At 37.9% G+C, this 13921-nt stretch overlaps 1 protein-coding gene across 6 annotated transcripts in view; it reads right to left on the bottom strand.

Moving 5' to 3' along the window:
* The window catches only part of RIPOR1 (RHO family interacting cell polarization regulator 1), a 299897-nt gene that overhangs the window by 103493 nt on the left and 182483 nt on the right, over positions 1–13921 (bottom strand). For all 6 annotated transcript variants that reach the window (XM_072422972.1, XM_072422974.1, XM_072422976.1 and 3 more), the window contains one exon: positions 3553–4407. In XM_072422972.1, the coding sequence (XP_072279073.1) occupies positions 3553–4407 (855 nt within the window). The remainder of the gene's footprint in view (positions 1–3552; positions 4408–13921) is intronic.

Genomic DNA, 13921 nt, shown 5'->3' with positions numbered 1-13921 from the left:
ACTCCTGGTCTCCATTTTCTGAAAATACATCAGCAAACTCAGAAATAAACGAAGGTACAACCTTAGTGGTTACAACAGAAAGCGAAGTGTTAAGACAGTTGTCTATGCAATAATCACTACAATCAAGAATCTGCCTTGCTTGCCAATCGATAGTAGGATTATGTTGACTTAACCATGGTAAACCTAGCACCAATGGAGCAGGCAGACCCTCCAATACAAAGCAGGAGATGGATTCTTGATGAGAATCACCCACTTTTAAATGAATGTCCTTCACCATTTGTGACAAACACTTCTGTGTGAGTGGGGCGGAATCAATTGCAAACACTGAGATCTTATTGTCTAGTGCACTAGTTGTTAACCCATGCATACGGACAAACTGTCCATCGATTAAGTTAACCCCTGCCCCGCTGTCAATAAACACTTCAATTTTCACTGTTTTGGAGTCTAGCGCCACCTCAGCAGACAGGAGAAATCGAGTACTACCGGTAAATGACAAAAATAAACTCTCTGATTCCCCACACAGACCACCCAGTGAGAGATGAGAGTTAAACACACACCTTTTTTTTTGTTTTCACCTTGGCGCTGAACATAAGGACAGACATTGACAAAATGCCCCTGTTTTCCACAGAAAAAACAAAGTCCCTTCTTATGCCCAAAGTTCCTACTCCCAGGTCCAGAGGTAGCTCCCCCTAACTGCATTGGTTCGTCACCAGACATGACCTCAAGCGTCTCTCCACCCAATGTGTCGGAGGAGGGCGCCATCTTAAAGAATTGTACGTCCTGAGATGGAGGAACCTTTGATCTCTCCCTCAGGCGTCTATCCATAAGCACAGCTAGGGACATAGCCGCTTCCAATGACCCAGGATTTTTGTGAAACGCCAATGCGTCTTTCAGGTTCTGAAATAGCCCATGACAGAATTGGCTACGGAGAGCAGGATCATTCCACTCAGTATCCGTAGCCCATCTCCTAAATTCGGAGCAATAGGTCTCTGCAGAACGTTTTCCCTGCTGCAAGCCACGCAACTTGGTCTCTGCCAGGGAAACCCGATCTGGGTCATCATAAATAAGAGCAAGCGCTCTGAAAAATTTATCTACCGACCGGATGGACAGAGATTCGGTCGGCAGCGAAAAAGCCCAAGACTGAGCTTCGCCTTTAAGCAAAGAAATGATAATACCCACTCTTTGACTCTCGTCCCCTGAAGAGTGTGGGCGTAGTTTAAAATAAAGTTTGCACGACTCCCTGAACTGAATAAAATTGTCACTTCCCCCAGCAAGTCTGTCAGGGAGCGCCACCTTGGGTTCAGGGCAGGCCTGAATCTTACTGTCAGAATCAGCTGCCTGTGGTCTCAGTATGTGAGAGACGGCCGTGCGGAGGTCAGCTACCTCCAAAGACAACCCCTGCAGTTGTGCGACCAGTGCAGATATAGGATCCATAGCTGCACTAACATAAACAAAAAATAGCGGTTTTGGCGGTTGATAATGTCACGTATAACAGGGAGGGGAGGGTAACAGAAAGGTGTATTAACTACTAGGCCTCAAATGACTAGGGAAAAGGGAATGGTCACCCCTTGCAGACACCCTAATCAGGCCCTAACTCCTAACCGTATGAGCATCCCCTGATGGTAGGAATGCTCATACTCAGGAACCTAGGCCCTACTAGCCCTGTAAAGCCCTGGCAGTAGTGTCTGGCTTGAGACTGCTGGTTCCTTCCCCTATGAAGGACACAGTGTCTCCCTGAGGCCTAGTAAACAACTAAATAACACAAAACACCAAAAGTAAAGCAACTTATCTTATAGCAGATATCAACAGGAACACAGGATGGCTCAACACTCCAGCTATTCACAATCCAGCAGTGAATATCAACTGCACAGCATGAAGTGTGAGGCCAGACTAAATGGAGGAGCGGTAATGACCACCAGCTGCACCTGATGTAAGGGGAGTGGTCATTACAAACAACAACACAGAAACAAGTAAAAACAAAGAGGCTGTCAGATAATCTCACATGCAGCTTGTCTGACAGATCCTCAAACTTCCGTCACGGAAGGGACCGTGACACAAGGAGTCCCAATGTTACCTAATGAGACTTAACTATATAAAAGGGGAGCTGGAATAATGGGTGGTGGACTTCTTAGGGAATCAGGCTCCTGGGGTACCCATCAACATCTATACAGGTAGCTATAACACATTCCTGAATTGCATTCTTATATTGTTCAGTATATGTCTATGTTATTATTGTTATATTGTTTTGATGTATTTTGTACTAAGTAGTTACTAGATTCTTAAAGGGGTTACTACTAACAACTATGTCCATGTGATATATATATATGTATCATTGATTGAAGTTCCTGTGTTTAAATATCTGACAATATTGCTGTGTACTTTGTCTTACCTTGTTTTCTTAATTAAACTGTTTGAGTGACTAGTTATTATTTGTGCATGAACCTTCTTTATTGAATATCTATCTATATGTATTGATGGAGGATATAATTTCCATATTTATGCAGATAAATATTCCTAAAATAACACTGAGCTCATAACAACTTTAATCTTTTACTATTGATCTTATGGAAGCAATAAATATTTCAATAATTGATAAAGGTTCAACAGGCAGTTTTATATTCTAAAAGATCAGGGTCTGTGACGGTAGCTTATATTACTCAATTTAAACAACATACTCCAAGCATATGACCTGAAGGTTATGCCCTCTCAACTGATATATTAACTGCTCATATTACAGGTCTATTGAAACCTGACAAAGACTTAAATAATTGTTCTGGTTACAAACAAAACATTTTTAAAACTGTACCACAAACTATTTAAAGATTATATTAACCAATTATATTCCAACAATTAACAAATCAGGACCAAATGAGCTTCATGCTGATTTGAGAGGCTTGCAGTAACATGATTTGCACATTAAGTTAAATCTCTAATGCCCTTTTAGAGGCCTTTTGCTCCTACTGTTCACAGGCCCAGATAATGTTTATGATTGCTTGGACTAGGACTTTCTCAGACCCTTGCTTTTTAAATCTTCCATCTCACATAATGTTTTAAATCAAACTTAAAATCAAACTTACACTTAGTCAAGTTACAAAGCAGTTCAGGTATGGTAATACAAGACTGCTTCTCCTGTACTGTGTCCATGCAGAAGCACAGACACAAAACACTAGCTCAGCATGGGAGGAAGGGGGTTTGTTTCACATTTGAGGCTTTACCAGTGTGCAAAACTGAGGGTTTTTCTGAATTCATTAAATGGGATGAGATAAAGTGTTGCCTGCACACTAGGTAGAGCATGCCTGTGGAACATAAACTATTTTCATCTCTCTGAAAGAGCTGTAAGATAATGAGTTGTGAGACCAGTAGAGGGAACTTTCACTGTCTACCCCAGACATTGGTAGCACCATTTGTGAGAAGTATGAATTCCAAAATATGAAAGGTGTGAAAGTAGGGAATATTAACCATAAAGTTCATGCCTATAAAAAAGCTGCATGTTTACCAACATTATTTGCCATTTTCATGTAATAAAGAAATTATCATGATAAAAGATCTTACCATAAGAATCCTTTCCAGCTGTTTGACTTGCTGCTCCAATGCTTCAAGCTCAGGGAATTGACCTCGATAATCATCCAGAGTTGAAATTAAAGAACTGATAGCGTCTTCCAAACCAGTGTTTGTAATTTTCAGCTTTACAGTTTCAGGGGGTATTACTTGTTCTGTTGGAGTCTCCTCACAAACAATGTTCAAACAAAGACAACAATTAGAAGAAGTCTGAATTGCACTTTGCTGGCAATTATTCAATAGCTCCTCTGAGTCAGCTTTCAAAACCTTAATTTCATCAACAGAAGAATCTTTTTGTGCCAGCTTTAAAGAAGACTGCACCTCACAATGAGTGTCATGTTTTACATTATTACCTCTTGGGGAATGTAATGTGCCATTTTTTAATTCTTTGGTAGGGGATGATTGTTCACTATCCTCAAATATAGGTGAAAAAGCAGCAGAAACTTCAGAAACATCACTGTCCAATGTCAACATGATTTCAGACCCATCTTGCTCCTGAAGATTTGAGACCAAAGCATCAAAGCTGACTTCACTAATATGGCTTAATGTCCTTGAGTATGGTGCATTCTCACTAGCTACAGATTCTGTTGTTGCCACAATATTTTCTTTGACTGTGTCCTCATCTTTTCTTTGGATAAAACCATCAGCTTTTGTATTGAACATTTCCCCTTGTTTAGAAAATGCTATCTCTATATCCAGAGGAAAAGCCTGAACTGCTGGTTGAACAATGTTTTTCGGAGTTTGAACAATACTGTTTGGCAGCTGAGGGCTTGAAGAATCATCAGAGGATTCTGAAGAGATGGACCATGCAGCTCCATTTTCCAAATCATCTTGCCTCCGTATTCTATTCTATATTAAGAGTATAAAAAACAAAACAACCATGAATAAAAACAAATCCCTTGAAAGAAAAATATATAATTATGCTAATAGTATAGTACAATAGGTACCCTCAATTTAACAGTACTTTACTTTTCACAGTAGTTATACTAACCTGTCCATAACTTGCTGTCTCTTACATTCCCCTATTTGCAGAGTCAGTTATAGAGGTCAGAGTCAAGCGATTTTTGCACAAATGTTTGTGAACACAAATTACTTTTTTTACTTTTTAAAGGGGTACACCCTTTATTTTAATTATACACACATTTAAGACAATCTTTTAATTAACCTGAAAAGTTGAAATATATTTATTCAAGGTAAACAAATGTTTGCTCATGACTAATGGTCAGTAAGACTGTCCGTCATAATGATGGGTTAACAGAGACATACAACAGGCAGGAGGGAGTGACTGCCAACAATAAGAAAATAAAAAAATGCACTATTCATTTATTAGGTAGAATAACAGAAAAAATAAATCTTAAATACTAAATTTAAAAAGGGTCCTCAGCTAGAGACATATAGGTAAAGTTATCACACAAAACAAATATGTTATTAGGGATTTTTCAGCTGGTAATGATAGGCCTCTTGATGATGTTATTCATGTATTCTACACGTTTCGTGGAAATCAGTTTACTTCATCAGGAAATACAAAGACCTACATTAACAAGATGATTTAAACTCAGCTATATTAATCCAAACATTTTCAAAAGGGTATAAATAAATAAACAAAAATTCAAACGCATCGAGTGTATTTATTTCCATATATTCATACACAGCAGTATTCTGACATTGGGTCCAGTGAAATGAAGCAATATGGCATATGTGACAGACAAAGGTCAAACAGGATACAGAGAACAAAGGAGGAGCCCAAATGTACGTCACAAACTAAAATATATAGAGAGTTGGTATCTATACCAATATATACTGAATTCTATCAATAAAGGGATATGTCTTTAAACCTCCAAAAATTGTAACACAATCTATTCATATTCAAAATATGGTGTAAATTAATATAACACCCCTGACAATGTGAGTGCCTTTTACCCAAATTCACTGAATAAAACCCTTTGTGGTTACACCACGTTAACCAATTGTGCAAAAAAATTATATTTATATAATATCACCATAATAACCATCTATTTACCACCCTGTAATCACCACCTGTATGCTAAACTCACACCTAGATAATAAGTTATTCACCAACATTTATAACCAATGTGCACATACCTATAACAGTCCCTTTTGCCTATTAAATATGGCTCCAAACATTTCTTTTTCCTCCAGTCATCTAAAATCATCATGAAAATAATTCTTAGTCTGATTTTCAAATCTTCCATAGTTATAGAGACTGCAAAGAAGATTATATCACTTACGGTTTCAACCAATCTTACATCCGCCTAAACATTAATATCTTCACAGTAGAAGCCCCTTTGAGGGACACTCAGTGACATGACTATGGACTCTAAAGCACGTAAAGCACGGTGTATTATGTCAGCACAATATAAATACTATATAATAATAATGACAGCATCCTTTATAAAAGGCCACCATACTGATTACAATATTTTGTGCAATGTCTTATCAGCTAAAAACTGTCCACCATGTTGTGAATTAAATATCTGAAAGAATTCTTCTGCACATTTCGGAGGTACACAAACAACAAAAAATGGCAAACAACTGGTGTCCCCTCACAGCATACAGCTGCACAATACAAGCAGCCCACACAATGCCCACCCTGCAGCCTTCTCTCCTCCCCGCTCTGCCTCTCAGTCAGGCACCCAGCTACCCTATGATTTTTATACTATCCTGGCAGCTCTACCAACCAAGGGTGATGGAAGATTTAGCAACCCAAATCGAAACCGCCTTTCGGCATGACCTAGAACAACTCCAACAGCATCTCACCTCTACTGATGGGAAATATGCACAATTGGAAACTTCTCTTGCAACATGATACATGCTTGATAGCTACGCATGATGATATGTGCTTGAGACCAATCGCACTCTGATTTATGCCATCACTTTCATCATTAATTCTGCAAACCAATAATTTGGAAAATCGCAGCAGCAGGAATATTACTCACCTACGTAGTATACCAGAAGCCTCAGGCAACGTGGACATGAAGGATACTGTCTCCACCTTTCTAAACCAAGTACTGAACCACTCACCTACTGCTGAGATTGAACTGTTGAACACAGAGTCCATAGACCCCAAAGTGCAACTGGAACATAAATGTATTATGCAGGGTACACTTTTATATCCTAAATGAGCAAATAATGAAGAAATCCTGAAATAAAGGTCCAGTGGACTTTGAGGGGGCTAAAATCGAACTATTATCGGATGTATCAAGCTGCACGCTAAGAATGCGCCACACATTGAGACCACTGCTAGATTTATTACATTCAGTTAGGAGCTACATACTGTTTGGGATATTCGTTCCACATTCAAATACTTAAATATCTCACTACAAAGGTAGTGCAACAGGCCAACACAAACCACTTTAAGGATTAATGGCACAGACACCGCAGGAGACACCGAAGCATAAGAACCCACCGCTAACAATCACACGCTACCCTACCTCCATGGTTTTCGTCCTGCAATTCCAATACTCCTTTCACTAACTCAGGATTAAAAAAATAATCAATATTCCAGCCTACCCTAGGACTTTGTAATTTTAGGTAGATACACAATTTTTTTTTACAATTCTTAATACAATACAATACAATTCTTACAATACAATTCTTATACAATACAATTCTTACAATTAGATTGATTAAGGAAAAATATATAATATTTTGTATGAGTGCTGCCAAACAGACTGTGTGTAACAGATTGTCTTTACTGAAATGTGTTTAATTCATATAACATTTTATTTATATATATATTTGTAATTTTGTCATATTATACTTTACATTTTTTACAATTAGATTGATTAAGGAAAAATATATAATATTGTTAGCCCTGCAGGTCGTGCCGGCGCCGCTGCTCCTAATTGCAGGCACAGGCGCCGGGTCCTATGTTTCAGGTAAAGTAACCCCACTACCTGTGTTCCATGCCTGAGTTTCCTTCCTGCTGGAGACTTGCTCTGGTGTTTGAGCTGGCGTGGGTGTGTCTCTCTTAAATCTATAAGGTAACACATACACACCCTCTGTTTTCTACAGCCTATGGCTGCATCTCTGCAGGTATTTAAAGGCACCTCCTACAGGAAGTTGCCTGAGCAATCTTAAGGTTTTACCCTGTGTAACTCCTAGTGCAAAGGTGTTTATTTTACTGTGTACCGGACCTTGTTTACTTACCCTTGGACTTTGCCTGTTTGCCACCTGACCCTGACCTCGGATTACGTTTTTGGACCTTTGCCTGATTGCCGCCTGACCCTGACCTCGGATCTTGTTTTTGGACTTTGATTGTCATCACCCTCTTGGCCACCCAAGCCCCTCGGTCCTTGCACCAAGTACCCTGACCCCTCTGGTCAGCTGCCACTGACCTGGGGGTTGCTCTGGAGTGGCGCAAAACAGACTGTGTGTAACAGATTGTCATTACTGATAACGTGTTTAAGGTAAAAATATATAATATTTTGTTTGAAAGATTTTTGTAACTATCAACAAATAGTAATTATTATAATTTTATGATTTATTGGTATTAATTTATACATATTTATTTGTACACAGTCTTTAAAAACACAGACGACTAGTTTCATGTACATAAGATAGCAAGCTAACACTTCTTTTTTTTAACGTTTATGATTCATATTTTTCTAATGTCTATATTATTTTATACATAATATGCTTAGGTTTAACAGCGTGATAGTTTTTCACTCTTTCTATGTATTTTAACATTTTATGAAAAAGATTATAATACGCTTTTACCAATTTTTATCAACAACCGCTTAATATTATTATTATTTTTATTATTCAATCCTTAACCACCCGGCTGTTAAACCCGACCTTGGTTCGGGTTTAAAACACTTGCAAAAAATGTTAAACCCGAACTTTTCTCAGGTGGTTAAATCCCATCACTTACCTGGTCCCGCTGTGATCATCTGTTCTGTTGTTCCAGCGTCGATCTCTAAAAAAATACTTACCTTGTCCCCGCAGCTCTTCCGGACACATCTTCTGTCTTCAGTCTTCATCTGACGAGTGCAGTGACGATCTCCGGGGTTTCCCGGTGACGTCGCTGCATGCGTCAGTGCGGACGGGAGGCGGGGCGGGAAATTCAAAAACCTTTGCATTGAACTCAATACAAAAAAGCTGTATTGAGTCCAATACAAAGAAATCTTTATATAATATATATATATATATATAATTGTATTATATATATATTATATAAGCTACTGTACAATTACATTACAATATACACAATTTTTTTTTAAAGATTTTTTTTTTAAAGATTTTTTTATGTTTTATAAAAAAAAAAATTTATTATTAACTTTATAAAATTTTGGACATATTTCGGTGAGTTATGCAGTAATTCGGTGAATTATAAGTAATTATTGAGTAATTTGGTGAATTATAGCCTACAATCTAAAATAAATTTCCATGCAAAAAACTTAACACTTTTTGCATGGAAGTACAGAAGTTCGGAAAGAATTAGAATACCCGGCGTTCGTGTACGCGTCCTTCGGCGATTCCTGATGATGTCCGTGCATGCGCCCGTCGATGGGGGTCGTAGCGGGAAATTCAATTATTTTGTATTGGATTCATTACAAAGTCCTGTATCCAATCCAATACAAAACAATACAAAATATATTTATGTGGTTTTGTCTATAGGTATGTGACGTTGGACTTAAAATTTACCACACTAGGGAGGTGTTTTAGAAAAATATATTACTATACAGTATACCGAATTATTGCATTTTCAGTATTTTTGATTTTTTTATGTATTCTTGTTTAGGCTGATTTTTGTGTTTTTTAAATTAATTTTATTAAAAGTAAATTTTTTTTTTACATGATTGTGTGTTTCAAACATTTTTTTTATTCATGATATCTACTAGACCCTTGTTCAGAAATATTTCTGTAAGTTACAGGTCTACAATTTAAAAAAAAAATTTCATGAAAAACAGTGTACTGCTTTTGGTACAGAAATCTAGACATCAGTGAAACACCCAGGTGGTTAATATCCTTAAATATATTATTTTAAAACAGATAAATTTAAACTTTAGTTATTCATATTTTGCATCAATGAATAATAATTTAAAGTGCTCAAAAATGTTTTAGAGATGCCCTATTATGAGGATAACGCAATGTACGAGGATTTTATTTCCGATTCTCAAATGCTGTTGTGTGATGTTATTCCTGAAACACCCGTGTCATACCCCGTAAATGCGCAACTCTTTCAGATGGCCTGGGGAGATAACACTTTGCTGATCCTTTCAGACGAATCGGGAGTCTGCGCTTTGACATCTCAAATGACCTGTAAGGAATGCCGATGTATACATAATAACAGTATTGATGTTTCTTATTTTATATTGATTGTGATAATGTTCCCATGTTCTAATTTTAGGAGCTAGCGCTGATAAAGTTTCTAAGGACTGTGAATAGAGCAACGACTATGGAAAATACCATGTCTTTAGACACGGTGCCGTCGAACACACGCAATTCTGAACACCGCAAGGGGCTAAAGGAGAATGCCCCACCAGCCATTATTGATCTGACAACACCAACGACCACAAAATTAGATCAAGAGCTCGAGCGGTCTAAAGCACGTAAGGCACAATGGGTCCTATCTGTGTTGTTGATGTAGTCTAATGTTAAATGTCTGCTTAAATTCTAATGCTCTTCTTAAAAACCACAGTAAAGAAAAGAAAAATATATCCCTCAGATGTGCCTAGAGGTCGTGCAAAGAAAGAGGACGTTTATCGCTGGTGATAATGTTCTCATGCCCCAATTTTAGATGTTCCAACGCCAGTGATCCTAGGCGTATCAGTAACATGCATAAGCGCAGGTGGCAGCCGACTGAATGAAAATTCCACAGGGGCCGGTTATCAATTGTCCTAACGCACGTAAGTTGAAATAAAGCAGTTAAGCTATTTTATTGTAATGAACCTGTTTAAAATACTTAATACGATGTTTCTAATGTTAACTTTTTAAACTGAAAAAGCTGGCGGCCAGAGCCGCGCATCTCCGGCAGCTTTACACTGGCGAGCTTGCATTAAAAGTCACTGTTCCCCTAAAAAATCATTCTTTCTAATGGCATCAAGCCAGGAATCCGGCTGGCAGTGAGGAGGCGAGTGTACGAGCGCACTCGACTCCGGACTGCGGAAAACCGCGCTCGCTGGTCGCGCGTACTTTCGCGCTTCCAGCGAGCGCGGATTTTATTGATGAATCAGGGCCACTATCTGCATGGAGTTTGCAGGTTCTCTTCATGTTTGTGTGGGTTACTTCAAGTACTCTGGTTTCCTCCCACATCCCAAAAATATGCAGTTAGGGTAATTGGCTCTCCCCAAAATTGACCTTAGTTTGTGTTAATGACATATGACTATGGTAGGAACATTAGATTGTGAGCCCCTTTGAGGGACAGCTAGTGACAAGACTATAGGCTTTGTAAAGCTCTGCATAATATATGCATAAATAAATGATCCATGTTGACGCACACCAGGAGCGTAAATGTTCCAGTCAGTGTGTATGATACTCTACTGGACATAGAATTTTTAAATATTGCTATAATGAGTTATAACATTTAAATCAAATTCTGGGTAGCAGTGACCAAATTATAATTTATTTAATGTAAGTTGTAAACAGCAAGCAATGAATGGAAACTTGAAAACACTACATTTTAGGCGAGCAAATTTTCCATTGTTAGGGGCGGCGTGGTAGAAAGTTAAGAGTGGTGGGAGCTCCTTTAACCTCCTGAGTGGTTCATCTCTGTCTAGATTTGGTACATTGTTTTTCATGAAAATTTTTTTTACAGTATAAAATAATAGTATAAGTATAAAAAGTTTAAACACAAATTCATGTCAAAATAATTAAATACATTAAAAAAAAAATATATATATATATATATTTTTTTTTTTTTTTTAAATTAAAAAAAATAAATTTTATACACATACTATTACAATATATTGTAAAATACTTATCGCTAGTTTACCTAGCCCAAGTTTGATATCCCCTTTTATGAGGCAATTCACTGTGATTCTCCATATCTCAAAAAGGCAAAGGGGAAGGATTCATCGAGATATGAGAACTGGTGCCTGATTAAGTCCTCTGGAATCCTGGATGGGTGGGAATTTTACAGTCCTGATTTAAGCCTTTTTTTGTATGAGTGGGAAATTGGGGGAAATGGGAAAAACAAGGATTCAGATGAAGGGGCTTACAACTTATGTTACCCTTAGACTGAAATTCTGGAATAATGGCAGATCATAGCGGAGGACATTAAAAATCTCTCTAGGATCATTGGGTCATTGGCCTTAAAGGATTACCCAAGTCTAGGTTTGAGGGGCTGAGAATAATTATTATGGAAAGGATACCCATGAGGTTTAGGGACCTGACTTGGCTCACCTTTCACTGTAAACTTTACTTGAGGATTTCTCAGCACCAGCCCTCAAGAGACAGTGTGAGTTTTGAGACCAGATGGTAGAGAAAAAGAAGATACTATAGAACACTTTCTGCTCCAATGCCCCATTAATTTAGAAGTTTATGAAAGGGTGAGGAGGGCTCTAGGTATTCCCTGTCTCAACAACATGAGCTATGCCAAGTGAATATATGAAGCATTCAAAAATTACCAGAGTTTTGATTTTGATACACTTTTTACATATAGGGTGGTAGTCTGATATTACACTTGGAATGCACAGTGTCAGGTATGCTTACGTTAACAAATCCTTCCCGTCAAGGTCTACATACATGGTGACGGGTTTGTGTTTCTGGACCTTATTTAGAATATGTTAGGCATTTATATGAAATATATTTGATTTCAGATATTTATAACTGTCTGGTATAGTCTGTTATAGGGCTTCGTATACATGTCAAAAGTAATTGGAAAAGAACTGATCGATTGATAGACGTTGAAGAAAAAAGTGCACTTCTGCATCACTTTCCAGCACTGTTTTCTATCCTTCTTCTGCATCACTTTCCATAGCTGTTCTGTTCCCACGCTGTCATATTTTCTGGTCTTTGTTGTTCTATCAAATTGACAAAATGCAATCAATAAAAATATATATATATATCACACTTTTTGTCTTTGTTTTGTATAAAACATTTTATTTTGCAATAAAAATTAAACTGTACATGAAAATTTTTTTCCAATTGTGCTTCCCGCACCTCTGTCTTCGGAGCCATCAGCACGCGATCTGCAGCCCTCAGCACCTCCGACAATCTCAATGTAGCGTAGCTAGTTGAAAAGTCACCTGTTTGGAAAAAAAAAAGCATAGCAAGTTTCTAGATTTTTCACACATAAGTTTCCAGGTGACACATGGACTGGGGTATTTATGCATGCAATTTCTGCATCCTTTTCAGCAACCATCCTTTTTCTTTGTAAAGTGCATCGGCCTAAAACACAAAAAGCGCCTAAATTACTAACTTGCATACACAAATGTAGTTTTCCCCAACAACCACCCCTCTCCATCACCTATCCCCATTAATTAAAACTACCCACACTTAAAATACAATAAGTGTACTTACGTTTTTTGGCAATGCCAAATGTTCTTTAGATCAGGCCAGTGTTTCCTAAACTGATCCTTGGAATGAAGCACTCCATAGTTTTCCTCCAACTTCTTTTGCACTTTTTCTAAAATGTAGTCTTTTCTGGTGTTGGGGTGTGGATAGACTGCTTTCCTGCTGTCGTAGCTAGCCCTATCCAGAATGCTCACCATAGCGTCCATCTCAATACAGGTTATTGGGGTAGCTCTCCTCCTCTGTGTCTCTCTGTTTTGTTTGGGCTATGGCATGTTTTGTATAGTTCTGAAAAACTGAAAATGATGTCACAGGACAGGAAACACAAGGATTGCTGGGTATTGTGAAAAGAAAGATTGCACATTCACCAACAAGGTTTCGTTCATATGAACCTTCGTTTCAGCGATATTTGAGAGAACGTTCTTTCGTGGAGCATTCTATTAAGGTAGGTATGGGTGCTTTGCCTGTGCTTTTTCTTTTTTTTTTTTTAGGGTGGGTGGTTTACGTTCAAGGTGACTAATCAAATTTTTTCTTTTATGTTTTACAGAGATCATGGCTTAGGATGCATTTAACAACCCAGACTTCATTTGTGAGTTTGTTGAACTCTACCCATATTTTCAATGTCCGAGAAAGGAAAGTGTGAGAAAAAGAAAGAAAGTGTGGGGAGTATTTGAAAAAGCATCTTAGAATGAAGGCCTTCGATGCGATTGTGGAGCTGTGTAAAACCATTAATCCTGCTGGCATTATCAACTATGTGAAGCACAAAATACAAAATTTGCATATGGTGTTCAAGAAAGAACTGAATAAAGTAAACATTTTTTGGCACCAGTTCCAAAAAAGACATTGTGGAATTGGAGAGAACACAGAGAAGGGCAACTAAACTATT

Source organism: Pyxicephalus adspersus, chromosome 9 (assembly GCF_032062135.1).
Source record: "Pyxicephalus adspersus chromosome 9, UCB_Pads_2.0, whole genome shotgun sequence".
NCBI lineage: Eukaryota > Metazoa > Chordata > Amphibia > Anura > Pyxicephalidae > Pyxicephalus > Pyxicephalus adspersus.
The sequence above is the reverse complement of the archived record's forward strand: the minus strand, read 5'-3'. Positions and strand labels throughout refer to the sequence as shown.